The sequence below is a fragment of the Protomyctophum parallelum genome, assembly GCF_964188405.1.
Source record: "Protomyctophum parallelum genome assembly, chromosome: 3".
Lineage (NCBI taxonomy): Eukaryota > Metazoa > Chordata > Actinopteri > Myctophiformes > Myctophidae > Protomyctophum > Protomyctophum parallelum.
This window is the reverse complement of record NC_139698.1, coordinates 38,802,082-38,821,500: the sequence shown is the minus strand read 5'-3', so window position 1 is coordinate 38,821,500 and position 19,419 is coordinate 38,802,082. Positions and strand designations below refer to the sequence as shown.

General features: G+C 41.6%; 1 protein-coding gene across 3 annotated transcripts in view; it reads left to right on the top strand.

The window, feature by feature from the left end:
- The first annotated feature begins 3,011 nt into the window (after positions 1-3,011).
- The window catches only part of deptor (DEP domain containing MTOR-interacting protein), a 34,512-nt gene continuing 18,104 nt past the window's right edge, over positions 3,012-19,419 (top strand). For all 3 annotated transcript variants that reach the window (XR_014569081.1, XR_014569082.1, XM_083761787.1), the window contains exons 1-5: positions 3,012-3,387; positions 3,548-3,637; positions 7,391-7,569; positions 8,074-8,197; positions 16,572-16,753. Coding sequence is in view for 1 of the 3 variants with exons in the window: in XM_083761787.1 (XP_083617913.1) it covers positions 3,374-3,387; positions 3,548-3,637; positions 7,391-7,569; positions 8,074-8,197; positions 16,572-16,753 (589 nt within the window). In the remaining 2 variants the exon portion in view is untranslated. The remainder of the gene's footprint in view (positions 3,388-3,547; positions 3,638-7,390; positions 7,570-8,073; positions 8,198-16,571; positions 16,754-19,419) is intronic.

Here is a 19,419-nt window from a genome sequence, read left to right as displayed (position 1 = left end):
CATTGTACATCCTTAAAGATCATAAATGGCATATCTGGACAAATGAATCGAATGACACAGCAGGCTATACCTTTGATGCAAAGAATCCGCTCGACAGCACACAAAGACAGTAGTCACAAGTAGTTTCTATGTCGTGTCATACGAGAAAATAAACAGTCGAGAAATAATCAAGTTTCGTCAGGACAAACAAATGCATAAATGCACAGACAGATGCAATCAACGCACACAAGTGACACCCATTCCAAAGCTATAGGTAACTCCTTGACCTGACTTAGCTTGCGTAGAGAAAGTGATTTCATGTCAATGCCCCAAGGCACAGCACTTTTTTGAGCGTTGACCCCAGTAGAAGGTCTGCTGCTGTGAATTTTACACCTCTCCCGCTTAGCGGAGAGTGTGGTGTGGTAGAGGACATCTCCCCGAACGCGTGGGTATGTCCAGATAGTTGCCTCGCGGAGGCCTCTTTGTCCAGTGTCCATTCTGGGTCCGGAAACGGTACTTTTTTCAGCGTTGACCACAGTAGAAGGTCTGCTGCTGTGAATTTTACACCTCTCCCGCTTAGCGGAGAGTGGGGTGTGGTACAGGACATCTCCCCGAACGCGTGGGTATGTCCAGATAGTTGCCTCGCGGAGCCGTCTTTTGTCCAGTGTCCATTCTGGGTCCGGAAACGGTACTTTTTGTCAGCCTTGACCCCAGTAGAAGGTCTGCTGCTGTGAATTTTACACCTCTCCCGCTTAGCGGAGAGTGTGGTGTGGTAGAGGACATCTCCCCGAACGTGTGGGTATGTCCAGATAGTTGCCTCGCGGAGGCCTCTTTGTCCAGTGTCCATTCTGGGTCCGGAAACGGTACTTTTTGTCAGCATTGACCCCAGTAGAAGGTCTGCTGCTGTGAATTTTACACCTCTCCCGCTTAGCGGAGAGTGTGGTGTGGTAGAGGACATCTCCCCGAACGTGTGGGTATGTCCAGATAGTTGCCTCGCGGAGGCCTCTTTGTCCAGTGTCCATTCTGGGTCCGGAAACGGTACTTTTTTCAGCGTTGACCACAGTAGAAGGTCTGCTGCTGTGAATTTTACACCTCTCCCGCTTAGCGGAGAGTGGGGTGTGGTACAGGACATCTCCCCGAACGCGTGGGTATGTCCAGATAGTTGCCTCGCGGAGCCGTCTTTTGTCCAGTGTCCATTCTGGGTCCGGAAACGGTACTTTTTGTCAGCCTTGACCCCAGTAGAAGGTCTGCTGCTGTGAATTTTACACCTCTCCCGCTTAGCGGAGAGTGTGGTGTGGTAGAGGACATCTCCCCGAACGTGTGGGTATGTCCAGATAGTTGCCTCGCGGAGGCCTCTTTGTCCAGTGTCCATTCTGGGTCCGGAAACGGTACTTTTTGTCAGCATTGACCCCAGTAGAAGGTCTGCTGCTGTGAATTTTACACCTCTCCCGCTTAGCGGAGAGTGGGGTGTGGTACAGGACATCTCCCCGAACGCGTGGGTATGTCCAGATAGTTGCCTCGCGGAGCCGTCTTTTGTCCAGTGTCCATTCTGGGTCCGGAAACGGTACTTTTTGTCAGCCTTGACCCCAGTAGAAGGTCTGCTGCTGTGAATTTTACACCTCTCCCGCTTAGCGGAGAGTGTGGTGTGGTAGAGGACATCTCCCCGAACGTGTGGGTATGTCCAGATAGTTGCCTCGCGGAGGCCTCTTTGTCCAGTGTCCATTCTGGGTCCGGAAACGGTACTTTTTGTCAGCATTGACCCCAGTAGAAGGTCTGCTGCTGTGAATTTTACACCTCTCCCGCTTAGCGGAGAGTGTGGTGTGGTAGAGGACATCTCCCCGAACGTGTGGGTATGTCCAGATAGTTGCCTCGCGGAGGCCTCTTTGTCCAGTGTCCATTCTGGGTCCGGAAACGGTACTTTTTTCAGCGTTGACCACAGTAGAAGGTCTGCTGCTGTGAATTTTACACCTCTCCCGCTTAGCGGAGAGTGGGGTGTGGTACAGGACATCTCCCCGAACGCGTGGGTATGTCCAGATAGTTGCCTCGCGGAGCCGTCTTTTGTCCAGTGTCCATTCTGGGTCCGGAAACGGTACTTTTTGTCAGCCTTGACCCCAGTAGAAGGTCTGCTGCTGTGAATTTTACACCTCTCCCGCTTAGCGGAGAGTGGGGTGTGGTATAGGACATCTCCCCGAACGCGTGGGTATGTCCAGATAGTTGCCTTGCGGAGCCGTCTTTTGTCCAGTGTCCACTTTATAAAGTCCATGCACTCCAGTGAATAGCATTTATCCATTTAGATAACTTTATTATTATTATTATAAGGATTTAATTACTTATTCTTACACAGAAACATAATGTGTGTCTTATAGCATCATATAGCATCATTTAAATGCTTAATTTGTAGTTTTAATGTGCAAATTAAACTTTTTTTCAATACTCTAGAGGGTACTCTTATTTTGAAGAGATCGTCCACCGGAAGTCTTAAATTAGCTCACTAGATTAGCTCACTAGACGCTGCCCCGGTCTACAGCCGTCTACAGCCTCGCCTCCGCCCATGCCCCTCCCCCACTCGCCACAAGAACATTTTTGACAAAAGATATTGAACATGTATGTAGTGCCGCGCGGTGACAATTTAGCGGAATAGTTGTCTGCATGGCTACGATGACTTCACCATGCACTGACTCGCTGTTGGAGTTGGTGTTTTTAATTCTGTAAAGTTGAGCTTGTTGTAGATCGGTCATCATTTCCACTCAGCCTGAATTTTCATTTTTTTGGAGCCATGCAGGCTAGCATCCCGCAGCAAATAGTGTCTGTACTCTGTATAAAACCAACGTCTGCCAGAGCAGCCTGAGCATACAGTATGTCTATGAGCCTGAGCCTCGGAGACCACAGGCGTGTCGTTTTACTGCCATAGCATTTCTGACTGTAACCGTAACTGTATGAATAATCAAACTCATCCAATAATATTTCGGCCTCGCCCCCGAGTTAACGCCCCCAGTGACGTCAAGAGAATCGGCAGGCGGCACCGTGGACGAAAGCGAAGCGTGTGACTGTGTGTAGTAGTAGACTAGTAGTTAGCTCGTGTGATATGAAAAACAAACACTTGTAGGAAACGGATTGTACATAGAACAGTATATCTCTAAACTTCTTAAACCATCAGTCATCATCTTCTGTCTAAAAAGTGGAATTCTGCAATACAGAGAGGATGTATGTATGATTAGTTAGGCCGAACTGCATGGCGGTGTGCACGTTTTGTCTGGGATAAGGATTCAAGAGACATTGAACGGATTCTTTGGCTGCTGTGGAGCTGGCGAATCTTGGCTGTCATTTCTCAGTGCGTGCATTGTTTCATTCATTTGCTGGAATGGAATAATCCAACAAATAATTATTGTCTTCTATGGTGCTTTCAGGGTAAGCATTCAGTGTGTCTCTGTTTGCAACATTTTGTGCAGGATTTTCACAAAACGTTTCAGCATTGTGTTAATGTGTTTACTTCTCTGCAGTATTTGTTTTGTTAATGATTAATTTCTTAAACGGTTAATTTCGTCTCTTGTTTTGCCCATGAATGAAGAGAGATGGACGGGATCGGCAATACGATGCAGAAGAAGGCTGCTGAGTTGGAGCGCATGGCCGAGGTTCTCATATCGGGAGAACAGCTGAGGTAGGGTCGGACCAACCATGGCACCGTTATCAGCCTGCCCTGTGCATGCATGCTCCCCATTTCAATGATTTTATGCTTATATCTGTCATGCTCGCCTCGTGTTCGGGGGCAAGCTCGTTCTGACAATATTGTCGGGATGTCTGTCAGCTAGCGAGTGTGTGTGTGTGTGTGTGTGTGTGTGTGTGTGCGTGCGTGCGTGCGAAATGTGAACATACCGTAATTTGGTTTTATAGCTGCTTCTAGTAACAACCAGCTGTGGATGACGCATTTCGCTGTACAGTATAGGCTACTTTGTGTCCTTGTTTGGTTTTACTTGCCCCAGATTGCGAAAGCATAAACAATCTGGAAATGTCAGCGTGCACATTTATCTACTTGAATTATACATTTGAAACGTGCACTTGACCTGGAATCGAATGTCAACTGGCATGCACTGATTGACTAATTTGACTTGGAATTGGGCGAGCTGCACAGCATGCAATGCATGCATGCATCGAGTTCCAGGCTTCAGCCTCACTGCAGCATACAGTCAAACAAAGCCATACATGTACAACAGTACAAGTACTGTACCCTCCCCATTCTCACCACTGCTGCTCACTCACATACTTCCTGAAGCCTGCTCAATCTGAAGCCAGCTAGGTCTATGAGCCAGCTGCCAGCGGTTGCACAATAGATTTCATATTAAGGAGGCTGTAGATGAGTAATTCTCAACCGTTTTATATGTTTGATATGCATTTAAGCCACTGCCACTTTTTTAATCTATGGGATCCCATTCTATAATATAAAATCCTAAATGTGGCCTAAATGTGGCATACAAATATGTACCTGCATAAGGTTCCATTTACTGTATATCACAGAGTTATAAAGGCTGCTTTGGTTCAGAAATATCAATTATTTTGCTGGCGACCCCCAGGGGGTATACCACACATTGAGAACAACTACTAGATGATGTTGTTTGTAGGCAGCAGTTTGTGTAACGTGCTTTATACCTCTACTAGCATGCTAACTTAAAGCATAGTATGATGGCTAGTTGGCTACAAAGATGATACACACCCAGAACAAGTGTGCTCCATCTACCCATGTAACTACAGCATACATAGTCATATTCCCATGGCTGGGCCACAATCTTCATTAACTATTGGTTAATGTAATCATGTACAATATAGATCATGGCACGTGTTTCATGAAACTGTATGCCTAACCAGTAACCATACAGTTTGTACTGCATCTGATCTGACATCACATCTTCTATACAGACATATCTGTCTTCTGTAACAGTCATGTCTGGTCATGTAGTGTGGTTTGTTCAAATGTACATTCTCTTTGAGAAATCACACAGGAGAAAACACACACACACACACACACACACACACACACACACACACACACACACACACACACACACACACACACACACACACACTGTGTCCCTGGCATATTATGATGCCAGCTGGCAGAGTGTGACTGGTATCATGAAGGAGTGTTTGGTTGGGGTGAGTGACCTAGTGTACTCTGCTCCTTAGATGGTACGATCTGACAAGCCTGCCTTTCTGGAGGGGTAACTGCTGATTTGAATAAAAGCTGCAGCATTTGTTGTGAATAATTCTATCCCTGTTCACCATTATCTCCATCTCTCAGATAGAGATAATGGTGCCATTATTTACTATGAAATCGTACATTTAGTCACTCAAAATCCCCAGTCAATTTAAACTCTAGACGGGCCTGCCCCAAAGTTAATTGTGCAGCCGCGCATGGCAGTCGGCGAAAACTAGAGTTCTCATCAGGCCCACCCGTCTATTCAAACCCTAGATGGGACCTCCAAAAGTTATTAGTGCAGCCGCACCCGGCAGCCGGAGAAAACTAGAGTTCTCAACAGGCCAGAGGCTCTCATCAAACCCTGTACACTCAAGAGAATGTCCCCGCTACCACCCTTAGATCTCCATATATGGAGCTGACCTGTTCTGACATTCCATATGTTGATCTTACCTCATCAAACCCTGTATACTCAAGACATGCTCCTATGGCCAGTACAGAAGCCTGATAAATAAACATGAAAATATGTGAATTCACGCGACCAGGATGGTTTACCAGGCTAACCTGACCTTATATTGCACAGTGAAACAAATACTGTCAGCACATGTATTAATGCAAACAAAGCACATTATGCCAATGTCTAATATTACAAAACCTAACTAACACAGAAAGAATAAATAAAGTCACTTCCTGTAAACATTTGAAGCTCCTGATCCAAATCAGTGGATCCACTCTGGATCTCCTGGTTCTTTTAGCAGATCCATCTGAGGCTAAATGAAAGAACGAATACCCCCTTTGCTTGCTGTAAGGGATGTCTATTTTGGTAGTACCATCCACAGTACCATGTGGTCGGTCTTGGATCATGGAAGGGTGGTATGTGGTGTCTACTCTGGGCAGGGTGGTATGTGGAGTCCGGGCAGGGTTGTGTGTGGGGAATACTCTGGGCAGGGTGGTGTGTGGGGTCTGGGTAGTTGTGTGTTTGTTCTCAGCATGTGTGTCATTATAAACCATTGTGATGCTAGCTAGCTACTGTATACACCTATAGTACTGTATATGTACAGTATACTATAAGTACACGATTGACAATGTGTGTCTTCATGTCTTGTGACCAAGATTTCCTGCAGATAACCACATACAGGAAACATTGGTGTGGGTTTGAGAAGAGATTACCTCAGCATTTAGGATATCCATAGAAGCATGACATGACATATCATAGTCATATGCAGTAGAGTAAGTAGAGTAGTAGAGTAAGTACACAGTATAGCACAGTTTTAATTAAGTGTTCAATTAAAAATCACACTTGTGATGTTTTTTAAGGGGCGATCGTATCATCATACATCACATTCCGTGCTCAGCAAATCCAATCATCACATTGCGTGCTACAAACACAAACATGGCTTATACACACAAACACACAAAGCTGTGCATAGAAGGGGCGCGTGCCCCTCAAAAATATTGAGATGTCTTTGTTTTTACAAAACCTTTCAAGGAAAGATGTACTGTATAGCTGTTTGCCCAGTTGTAGTCAAGAATAAGCCATTCCTCACTTATATTGTTTGTAAGGTTTAAGGTTGGCTAGAAATGATCTATTGTACAACATTCATCTCACAATGTTGAATGTACCAGATCAAAATGAATTATTGAGGATAAATGTTAATTTCATCATTGAAAATCACTGAATTGACAAACAACAAGCAAGCAATAGAATTATACAAAAACATATATTTTGAAATATTCTTTGCAGCAGCAACTATAGGATTACTTTTGTATGTAGACCAGCATAAAACCTTCATGGCACATTCAACCACGGCTAAATCAAATAGTTTGAACCTGTTTTTTTCCTCTTCAGGTTTATAAAAAAAAGTTTTTATATAAACAGACCGTATATAAAAATATATATTAAAGTATAACTCATGTTGATTAGGTGATGTAATTGTGATGTAAAACAAACGGTGCCAACACAAACATTAAACCCCACAGTATAGAGACAATATGTGACGTAATGAGGCACATTATGAGTTATGACGTACATTTTCCCTTCATTGTCAATGGCGTTTACAAAACAAACATTGAACTAAAGACAAACATTAAACCTGTATATACAGTAGGAGGGGCTAGTGCCCCTCAAAAAACATGAATGTCATCTAATACTGAAGAACTGCGTAAGATAATAAATTAATAATACAATAAAAGAATACATTTTGTCTTTTTTGTGCTACCCAGGCTGCGTCTCCATGAGGGAAAGGTTATCAAAGATCGGCGCCACCATCTGAGAACCTACCCAAACTGCTTCGTGGCCAAAGAGCTCATTGATTGGCTCATGGAGCACAAGGAGGCATCGGACAGAGACACAGCCATTAAGATCATGCAGAGACTTCTAGACCAAAGCATCATTCACCACGGTGAGGCTGTGTTCTTGTATCACCCTCTTTTACTGTCTGAATGTTCAAGGTTATACTTGATTCTCTCTCTCTCTCTCTCTCTCTCTCTCTCTCTCTCTCTCTCTCTCTCTCCCTTCCCCCCATCTCTCCCTGTCTCTCTCCAATCTAGATTTCATATAATATTGTGGTAAGAGAGAACAAGTGCTAAGTGGCCGCCTCAAAAAGCTCCAAGCACATCTCCACTCCTTGAGCATTAATTCTAATTACATTGACAATAATAACCAATAACTTGTTCCTCTTCACTCTTTGTACAGTACGGTTTCAGATCGAGCAAGCAAGTAAGCAAGTGTGTGTGTGTGTGTGCGTGTGTGTGTGTGTGTGTGTGTGTGTGTGTGTGTGTGTGTGTGTGTGTGTGTGTGTGTGTGCGCGCGTGTGCGTGTGTGTGTGTGTGTGTGCGCAAGAGAGAGAGACTGTCTGTCTGGTGATCCTCTTTTTCACGTGTCTTTGTTTTCCTGTGTTCTTTAGTGTGTGATGAGCACCGAGAGTTCAGAGACATGAAGTTGTTCTATCGCTTCCGCAAGGACGACGGGACGTTCCCATTGGACAGCGAATCCAAGGTCTTCATGAGGGGGCAGAGGATCTATGAGAAGTAAGGACACGCATGCACGCCGGCATTCATGCACACATGTACACACACACACACACACACACACACACACACACACACACACACACACACACACACACACACACACACACACACACACACACACACACTTCACTGACACTGTGACAAGGCATGGGAGCCATTTCTATTGTGTGTTTATGTACAGCAGGGATGCCCAGACATTTTTTACTTGAGAGCTACTTTCAAAATGACCAGCGCAACAAGATCTACTATGATCTCATTGCTGAAAATAATTGCTTTCTAATGCTACTGATCTTTGTGCTCAACACTCTTGAAAACAAAGTAATCTGTTGTGGGTTAACAGGCCATTTTTTATGTCAATCAATCAAGTCACCTTAATTCAAGTGTCAGATGCCAAATTATATATTTTTATATTTAAATTATATATGTTTTAGTGCCATGTCATGTGATCTACCTGCACAGCCTTTGTGATCTACTGGTAGATCGCGATCTACCTTTTGGGCACCCCTGATGTACAGTATGTACTCATTGTACTGTACTTTGGAGATTAAGCAATGCTAGTCAGTAAATACTAGAACACAAAGGGATATAACTACTATCAGTGTTCTTTTCACACAGTGATGTGTTGATCCACCTCAGCGTATTTGCAAAAGGTCTACTTTAATTTCAGCGGTGTGGATTATTGCTGTTTTAATGTACTGCCTCTGGGCAAATGCCAGTCCTCTTCTATCGTGAAACTACTGTTCCATGACAGGATAGAACAGCTGTTTGGTCTTATACTGCATGCTAATGGTGAATAACCTTGTTCAGAAGTTGTTAGAAAAATGTCCATTAACTACTTAAGACAGATACTTCATTCATTGTATGACAAATGGCAAAAGTAGCACATCTACAAGCAACACATTGCATCGTGGCACATTCACAATGTGCCACGATGCAATGTGTTGCTTGTAGATGTGCTTGTAGATTTACATTATTTCCTGCATTTGAATTATAATTTAATTTAATGACATGCCCAACATTGGGACACCAGTTTGAAAGTGGAGAAACATGCAATTTGATTTGATTATGGTATAAAGTCCCTGAAATTGCAGGTTAACTATTACATTGATAATTATTCGACTGATCCAGAAAAGGACATGAAAACAAGTACAGTAGGGAGCTCTCAGTCATTGTAGGGAGCTCTCAGTGATTGGTGACTAATTTGTTGAATGGCAGGCTGTATCAGGGGGTAGCGAACAGCACTAATGGTTCTGCTTTTGTTTGTCATCTGATTTGTTCCCATCATGGTGTTTTTTCACAGCAGCAGGAATAAGCCTAATTGTTTATGTAGAAAGAGAGACGTCATCTGTTCTGTTTAGTACATTTTAGTAATCTTCTGTTATGTAATGTAATGTTCTCATTTCCAACTTTTATCCTGTCTCCCGTCAATCGTTCTTCATCTTTCTTGTGCTCAGTGTCCTGGAACTCTTCTTTGTAGCAGGTTGACTTAGGAGGTTGTAGTTCCTTAGCTTATGGTATATTGTTCCATGCACTCTAGAAAATCTAGGAAGCACATGCAAACATAGTGGTGCACTTTACTCTGCCTCAGTCTGTAGATGAAAGCATTCAAACACATAAACAAATTGGCCTCTAGTCTTACAGTAGTTTGACGTCAGTGAAATGACACACTCTGCCGGTAACTACCCATTGCAGTGTTTTCTCTCAGTTCCAGACTTCCAGTCAGATGCTGATGGATTCTCTCATCAGTGCAGAGAGTATTATGTATTATGAGCCCTAAACCGTGTTCCTAGTGTGGGTGTGTTTGTGTCAGCAATATTCTGCTGGCAATTTGCGAGTTTGACTGATTAGTCCCCATGACAGCCATATGGAACCAGCAATAAATATGACATCTCTCTACCACTTTATTTGGACAACGATGTCAACTGGATACGGTGCACTAACCAAAATATAAAATTGGAAAAAGCCAGTATTCTTGTTGTTTGTATTCTGGTTGCTTTTTAATCCTGTATCACCAGCTGTACTGTTTCCATTGTTCTTTTTTAAGTCCATAATCTATTTACCAGATAGCTCTGGTGGTTGGTTGCTTGCTTGCATACCCGGCAGGGCTTGACATTAAGGCTTGTCCGGGACAAGTAATACATCTTTCCGGACAAGTCCATCAAAACCTTAATTGTCCGTTGGACAAGTGACTTGGTTTCACTTTTTCTGTGATGCTCCTAGCAGACAACAATATTGTCTGGCATTTTTGTCTGGCTTTCCAAATAATCACCTTTCCAATATTGGTAATAGCCCTAGAATGTCTGTGATCTTATATACATTTAATGTATTCCAAATACACAGCAATCGATTGGTCCTATCCACGCACGGTTAGCAGACTTACCTTGTCGGCATTTAAACTTGTAGCACTGTGTTTGTACTACTGTGTTTGTCTAGTCAGATATTGTATCTATTCTGAATGAATTCCTATGACTAGGAGTCAGATATTGTGCTCTAGTTTCATATACATTTGAAAGTTCTGGCTGAAAACGTGTTTTAAGTAAAATATCGCCACTTTTACACAAGGAAAACCTGGACTGAAAATATGAAACTTCCTTTGGGAACAGTTGATGTTTGGGAAGCACAAACGTATGGGGCACACAATTGACAGGTGGTAATTGATCACATCACCTATTTTTATATGGCCCATACATTGGTGCTTCCTAAAGGAAGTTTTGATATGTTCAGTCCTGCACTCATTCCGGGGCCCTCGCCGGAGTGAATGTCGTCCATGTGCAGCTCGGGGAAAAGTAGAGATATTTTACTAAATATACGTTTTCTGCCAGAACTTTTAAATTAATATGAAACTAGTTCCCAAAACGTTTAAATGCCCGACAAGGACAGTCTGTTAACCATGCACGGATAGAAACGATCTATGGCTGTGTATTTGGAATACATGAAATGTATGTTAGATCACAGACATTCTAGGGCTATTAATTAACTTAAGCTGAGAAAAGCTAAAGATGTATGTGTGTGTGCAAGAGGACAAGTGCCTCAAAAGGTTAATGTCAAGGTATTACCGTATCTACAGTAATAATTGAACTGGATCTTATAGAGTTGAATTGTAATACTCCTGCAATGCAAAACCTTGTGCTGAGACGGAAGCATCCCCCAGAGTGCTGCCTGTGACATGGGCTCTGTCAACACTTGCATTTATTGAATTGATTTGGATGTAATCTTAACTGCCAGTAGACATATAGTTGGCTTGGTGCTTCTGAAATGAAGCCATGATGAGTTGTGGTTGCTTCCTGGATCTAAAATAAGAATGTGAACAAAACAGTTATTGTTAATAAACAGGTAAAACAGGTTGGTTACTCTAATAGATACATTGTGCAACAGTACACAGAAAAAAAGTATCCATTTGTAAATCACAGTGAAGCAGCTACTGTACTGTATGAACATTGTTCATCTTAAATGATCAGCAGTCATAGACGGTTCACTGGTGTTTTATTTTAGAAATATTTAAGAATTTGTCTTTCTAGATAGTCTGGACTCCAATGTTTTGTATCTTATGTCATATCCGTACTTGGCTCTCCCTCAAAGCATGGAATGGCTTTTGATCTAAATATATAGTATACATAAACTATTTACACACACTACACATCAAACATCCATCACCACCAGAGACTTCCTGTACAGTATGTGTCAAAGACTCTTCCTGTGGCCTGAATAAAAATGGCATGCAAGGACACACATACATTCACACACAACCCATACCAGATCTTTAATTATTAGAGTGCAGGCTGCATGAATGAGGTGACATAATACGTTTGTCTGTATGTAATCATATATTGAGTCTACAGAGAATTTATATTTTTGTTTTTACAGCCGTTCCTTAGCAACAGAGGTTGGAGGACAATGTTTTACAACCTTTTATGATGAACTGTTGAAGGTGAAAAGATATTTTAAAGGTGTGTGTGTGTGTGTGTGTGTGTGTTTTCTTTAATGTATTATACATTTTATTTTTGCATTTATTTTTGCACTAGCCTGGCTAATAAGCCAGACTAATATCACACAACACTGTCGCGGGATTAGTAATCCGCCGGCAGGCAATTCTTTTTTGCCAACGGCTGATTCGGTCTGGTTTATTAGCCAGGCTAGGCCATCACCAAGGATTTTTGAGTGTTGCAACCACTCCTACATCCAGCAACGTCCGTGTACCTAGGTAGGTACCTGTATGTATGTATGTATAAGTGAGCACGAGTATATTACTTATTTATACCAGTAGGGGGCACCAGAGTACAGAGAAGAAATTGGAACGATACAGAGAAGAAATTGGAACGATACAGAGAAGAAATTGGACGATACAAATTGGAACGATACAGAGAACCAATAGACGGGAGTTGCACCACTCGGTTCACACTGGTGTTTCTCTAGCATTAGACACAGCGGCACTACAGTTAATTCCTGCTTAAAAATGCTTAGCTTCCCTCCCTGCTTGCGATTAGGTTGTAATGTTTCCATATGTCGTTGTTGTCTGGTGGAAACCTTGTATGTCCAAAACCGTTTCATTCTTATCATTATTTTAAAATCATTTTAAAATAGTGAACATAGCAGATATATGCATTGCATCATAGCACTCTTGTGTGATGAAGTAGCAGGACATTCATTTATGAAAAAACATATTAATGCCCTATACATAAATATGGAGATACAAAGTTTCTGCCTGATGGCAACAATGTGCCAGCTGGAGAGTCATGGATAGTGCTTTGTATGTAAGACTAGTAAGTAACACTGCTTAAATGCTTCAAATCTTTTTTTTTGACCATATTCTACATTTCTCACTTACCAACTACTAGGTTATCTCAGTGGCATTCATCCTGTTGTAGTTTGTGTAATGTGTGCATACAGTAGATATCTTCTTAACTGTTGGTGTGACCAGTACCCAACAAATTGAATAAAGTTTCATGTCGACATGTTATCCTGTTCGAAAAGATGCCTCATCCATCATACAGTATAGATTAAATGGGTGAGCTATGAGTGAGGTGGGTTTCAACCTTATGTTTTGCACATGCTATGCTTTAAATGTTACCAGTGGCCTTGTGGTTAGCGTGTCTCTGCCCTGGTACTTGGAGGTCAGGGTTGAATTCCCGGTTGACTCATATCAAAGACTATAAATTGGTATACAGGAGATAGGCCTATGGTCCACATGGCTTGGCTTGGGGAGCATTGGTTGGATACATTGGATGAGGTATGGTCATGTTGGTTGTATGTATTGTGCGGTTGCCAGAGGCAACCAGACTACAGTTATTGCATGACTTTATTGTAGATAAACATTCCATTCCATCAACTTTTTATGACGCCATGTGGGTCAATACATCAGCATACATCAGCAACCACACTTTCAATTTTCCCAGAACTCTTAAGTCTTTGTAGATGTCTGAGGTTGTACAGTACAGTAAAAAACAAAAAAAGTAATTCCTTGGATCATGATGTAACGCCCATATATTTTCTTCATTACTGCTCCTACAGATTTCGTCCAAAACACACTCAAATCGGTACACGTTGTTTCTGGTGGCAATAGGCATGTGATCCAGATGTATTAGTCAGATTTTTCGTATTCCACTCCGATTGGCTAAGATCAACTTTCAAAATGTGTGGCCCTTGTGGGCTTCTATAGAGCACACCTCCAATTCACTTCTGTTCATAGGGAGGGCCACACACGCAAGTACGCAGGTTGCACCATATTGCAGTTGTCTGTCAGTGCAAACTCTTATTTCCCACCACAGCTTCTTGTGTCCTGAAGGCTGTATCCCACGACTGGCATAGCGCTGGGTAGAAAACCCGACCTGGTGGAGAATCTGCACTCTGCAATTGCAATCCTTAGAATTGGGTTAATTGTATTGTATGACTGGCCCTGTAGGGAATGAATCCCTTACCTAAAAAGTATTAGCCCTATGTTTACTGTATGTTATACCATTGCTTTATGGTATAACATGAATAAAGTGTCCACAAGCTCTTAAACCTACACCTACCTACGTAACCTACACATTTGTAGGTTACGTTACCAGGTTGACTGTGAATGTAGGACATATCTTGCCCTACATAAACCATATTAGCTGAAATGTGTTTACTTTACATGGCTGAATGACCTTACCACTCCTGAGTGTGTGTACACTTGATCACAGGATTCTTTTAATTATTAAAAGCTGGGTGTAAATCTTTCCCCAGCCCTTGATGAATAGGCTTGCAACAAATGTTGTGTCATGATCCTTTTTTGGGGAAGAATCTATAAAATGTATTAGTTATTAATGCAACTATGCATTCATTCTTAATAGAACTATGTATAATAGATACAACCATGCATTCATTCTTAATACAACTACTGTATGTACAGTATAATAGATACAACCAGATGAGTGGTAATGGCAGCACTCCAAATCAAATGATAGCAATTTTATTAATCCAACAATGTTTAAAAAAATTAATAAAACAATTTGTTATAGTTTATAATACCATGTATTATAGTTCTTAATGCTATGTATTATAGTTAATACAACTATTATACAACTATTCTTACAATTAGCCTATGTATTATAGTTACCAATAAGACGCCTGAGGGCGAGATGCGTGCACACATCCACCTGGGTGACAGCAGACTGCTGGGCAAGCGCTGGCGCTTTGGCATGGCGGGATCGGGACTCAAACTCGTGACTCGTGCCTGGACCACTCGGCATGCCCAGGCCACCTGTTTTGAGTTTGAATCATTCGTATCAACTATAAAAAGAGCCTTATGATGTATGTGAAGCAAGGATTTTAATCACAAAGCCATCATCATCAATCATGATTATATAGGATACATAAGATTACCTTGACCTTTACTTTAACTGGGGAGACTTTCCATTGCCAAGCACTGATACCAAAGCCATGTGATGGGTATATCTCTACAGCCCTGAAGGGCAACGTACGGTCCACTGAGTTTAATCACTGATAAGACTGACAAAACAGACCAGGTTTAATGTCAACTGAGATGGAGCTGTTTTTCACTGTTAATTACACTCTGAACGTGTAAAGATTTAACAAGATATCTTGTTTGGAACTGCTTACTTTCTTAACTTTGCATCCAAATGTGAGATGTATCTCTTCATGAACCCAGATTCACCCTACCCCTAATAATGTGATGTTATTCAAATTGGCTAGTATTGTCTGATTGATGATTACGGATTTCAGTCAATGGCTCTGCTGAGGAAAACCAGTCATGAGGGTAGATTACATGTGCCAGGAGGACACAGCCTTTCGAAACTCTTAACTGTTAACTTATAACCCATAACAGTACAAGCTTGAACATGCACAAGTAGGGTTAATTGTTTTATGTTTTGGGCATGTACACGCTAGTGTCTGATTATTTAAAGACTGCCTTATTGATGAGGATGACTCTGCTTTGTGTAGGTGTGTGTGTGTGTGTGTGTGCATGCGGGCGGGTGTGTGCTTTTGTGATATCTAATGCCACCCAGCTGTGTTTAGTGACCTCGCCTCATATGGTCCCTGTTTGGCAGACCGGATGGACACACATGCTCTGTGAATAAAATGCATGTGCTGCTGTGAGATGTGCTTGTATGAACATGAAAAAACGTAGTACGAGCAAATGTTTCATCAACTTCATTACACAGTCACATTCAGTCAAACATTTTGTAGCTTAATGTTTATCCGGCACAGTGACATGGCTCATTTAACACAATATTGACCTTGGAAGTGTATACACGTCTTTTATATCAAAACCATGGGGTGCCTTGGACATGTATAGGCGTCTTTTTATTGATATAAAAAAAGTAAATGTTTCTGCAATGTACTCCTTGTTTCTGCAATGTACTCCATGTATCTGCTGACACTCTAGCGCCATTATTTTTGAAAACCTTCCAAGTGTTAAAAATCTCCGGCAAAAGTCATTGCTATGTCAGTGGAACACCAAGCAACTGTGTGAAATGTCAAAATGATGTTGCATTTATACTCTTGGCTGACTTAATACAGTTGTTCATGTTCACGCTCAACATTGATTATCCTTCGAGGGGTTCCAGAGGGTCCCTAACAAAATGAATTAATGTTGCATCAAAATCAGTTTAACCACAATAAACCTATGCAGTACATCAGCTATTTGAAAATAGTCGACATATAAGCTCACAACGTGTCGCAGCGTGACTTTGTTGTGAGCTTGTAGATGGACAAATAAATCACGAAAAATGTTTGAATATTTTTAAAACACAAATCTTGTATAAGGTTTCTTGGCACACAACATTCAAATACATAATTAATTTGGGGGTCCTTGACATGAACAAGTTTGAGAACCACTGCTTTTTAACCTAATGTGAGAATGTGTCCGTCTGCTTTCTCCTCATAGGTTGATGATGATCACAGAGAACAGCCTATTGCAGAGCAGGGAGGAGGAGGGCGTCCCCTTTGAGCGGACAGTGGTTGCTTCAGAGTTCATCGATTGGCTTCTTCAGGAGGGTGAGATGGCAACCCGGGAGGAGGCGGAGCAACTGGGGCGAAGGCTACTGGAACACGGAATCATCCAGCATGGTGAGGGGAGCGGCTTACAAATTAGGACACTAGGAATGCATGTATTTTTTTACGGGTATGTTTTTTATAGTGTGATTTCAGTTAACCCATTAAAACCGGGAAAGCATGCTTTGTCATTTAGATTTTAGCGTTGGCTATTCAAAAATAGCAGATATACAATAGCCTGGCATGGCCAGACTAATATCACTGTGTAGATATTAGTCTGGAACTTCGGTGTGGGAGATTAATTTCCAAGGTACGGTTACAAACAGACTGCAACGTCACAGCAAAAAAAAAGTCTGACTTTGAATAGTGGGTTCTGTAATTCAAATTGATCCCCAGGGATTCCTGTGGCAGATTAGTCTGGTTTCCAGGCTAAATATACAATGAAGCAACGTTTCGGTTTCGGTCCCTCCAGACCTTCCTCATGCCTGAGGAAGGTCCAGAGAGACCGAAACGTTGCTTCATTAAATAAGACAATACTCATGTGCCGAGCAAATACACAGTGTGCGCCTGTGCGGGTGTACCTTATTGCTTTCACCAAAGGAATTATTCAATGAATGAGTCGATGAATTTATCATAAATGGTAAATGGTAAATGGTGCATTTATATAGCGCCTTTATCCAAGGCGCTTTACAGAGATTGTGCATTACATTACATATCATGGTTGAAATGGAGTTTGAATTTACAATTGGTTTGTATAGGAAGGGGGCGGGACAGCTAAAATGAATATCAAATATCTAAATATTGAATCAAGCAACTTAAAAACTGTCTAGGGTGTTCACATAAGCCTGAGTAGACGATAAAATGACCAAAGGTTCTTTTGAAAGTAAAATATCCCTTTAATCTATTTTTCTAATGATTGATTTTCAAAATAGTAAGACACGTGGACAATATAGGTTCATTCATGGCAATGTGATACAATTCAATGACGATGACATTATTATATTTGAACACATTATGGACAAATAGAACACGTGTAGCCATATGGAATGAAAAAGTAATGAAACTATTTCAATTTTTTCTTCTTAAAATTGCTAAATACCACACGGTAGTAATGAACATCTAGTATCGCCTTCAGCAGATGGGGCTTTGGTAAGTAACTGAGACAAAATCAATTCAGGGAATGAATACTTGTAATTAACTAATTAATTAAACGTTGAGAGGGAATAATCAATAGAACAACAAGAGAGTTGTTACTTGAGCACACAGATGACAAGACTGAGGATACATTCTGTACTGCTGAGAGAGAGAGAGACAGAGACAGAGAGAGAGAGAGACACAGAGAGAGAGACAGAGAGAGAGAGAGAGACAGACAGAGAGAGAGAGAGAGATGATAACCATGTGACCTAGCAGAAATTGAAAGAGTCTTCTTGTCCTCCACCTTTCTTGTCCCCTTCTGCTTGATCTGCCACCATGGTGGCACATCGGTTTAGCCTTCATCTCTGTCTCCTCCATCTCCATCCGTCCATCCTGCCTGCCTGGTCGGACTGGCTTCAGTGACTAACTGACAGGGCAATATATCAATATTATATCCATTATACCAATATTGTGATATGAGACTAGATGACTAGTGTAGTAGTGTGCACTAGTGTGTCTGTTTTTTTGGATATCATAATATTGTGATATACTACGTTTTTTTTTGGTGTTGACAGCTTAATTTCACTAAAGTCATGTAATCTTCTAAACTTACCGTTACCTTACTGTTCCATTATTTGCCTTCCCTTTAAACACATAGTTATTATATAGGCATTAGTCATTGTGATTTTATTTATTTGCACGAATATGCCATCCCCACAATATTAATGTCGAGGTATTTGGTCAGAAATATTGTGATTTGTTTTTGTCAACATTGCCCAGCCCTATGCAAAAATGTGAAACCTTTTGAAAATACAGTAGGTGTCATATGTATGTAATTATATGACATGCCCAAAATTGGGACACCATGTTGAAAGTGGTTAAAGCCTAATGTATTCTTTGGCCCTTGATGAAATAAGTATTGTTAAGCTAATATGTCTGTCATGTTGGTCTCTAAATGAGTAGTTCACCCAAGAAATTCACACCCCATGAAGTCTTCAATTCATAGAGATTGTTTTAGTTTTATTTTATTTCAGATTTTTGACAGGGACGTCCTGCGTCATCTTTAATTTGATGTAGTTCTGGTTGTACTAATGGAGCGTTGTGTCCCAAAAAGGAATGAAAACCACTTTCATTGGCATTTTAATTTGAGCAAGCGTCTATATTTTTTGGAATGAAGTGGATCCATGCCAGTCTGTTATAAAATCATGACACGGAGAGCTGCGAAGGCGATCATATGGCAAAAGAGACTGGCAAAAGTTGTGAACTGAGAGTCACAGGAGTTATGGATGTTATCCCAGCTGATCCAAATGACCATGATATTGACACCGTGTCCATTTTGCTCTTATATCATACTCCGGAGTTCCCCCCTACCCCCCGAGTATGATGTAAGAGCAACATGGCCGCTGTGTGTGTGAATAATAATGGTCAAATGAATACAGAGGGGGATGGACACATCGCATTACAGCTGAGGAAAGGGAGAGCAGAAAGAACACTCCCACGCCAGCATGCCTGCATTCCTCTTTTTTGCTGGGCAGAGGTCATGGCTACACATGTACACGACACACACACACACACACACACACACACACACACACACACACACACAC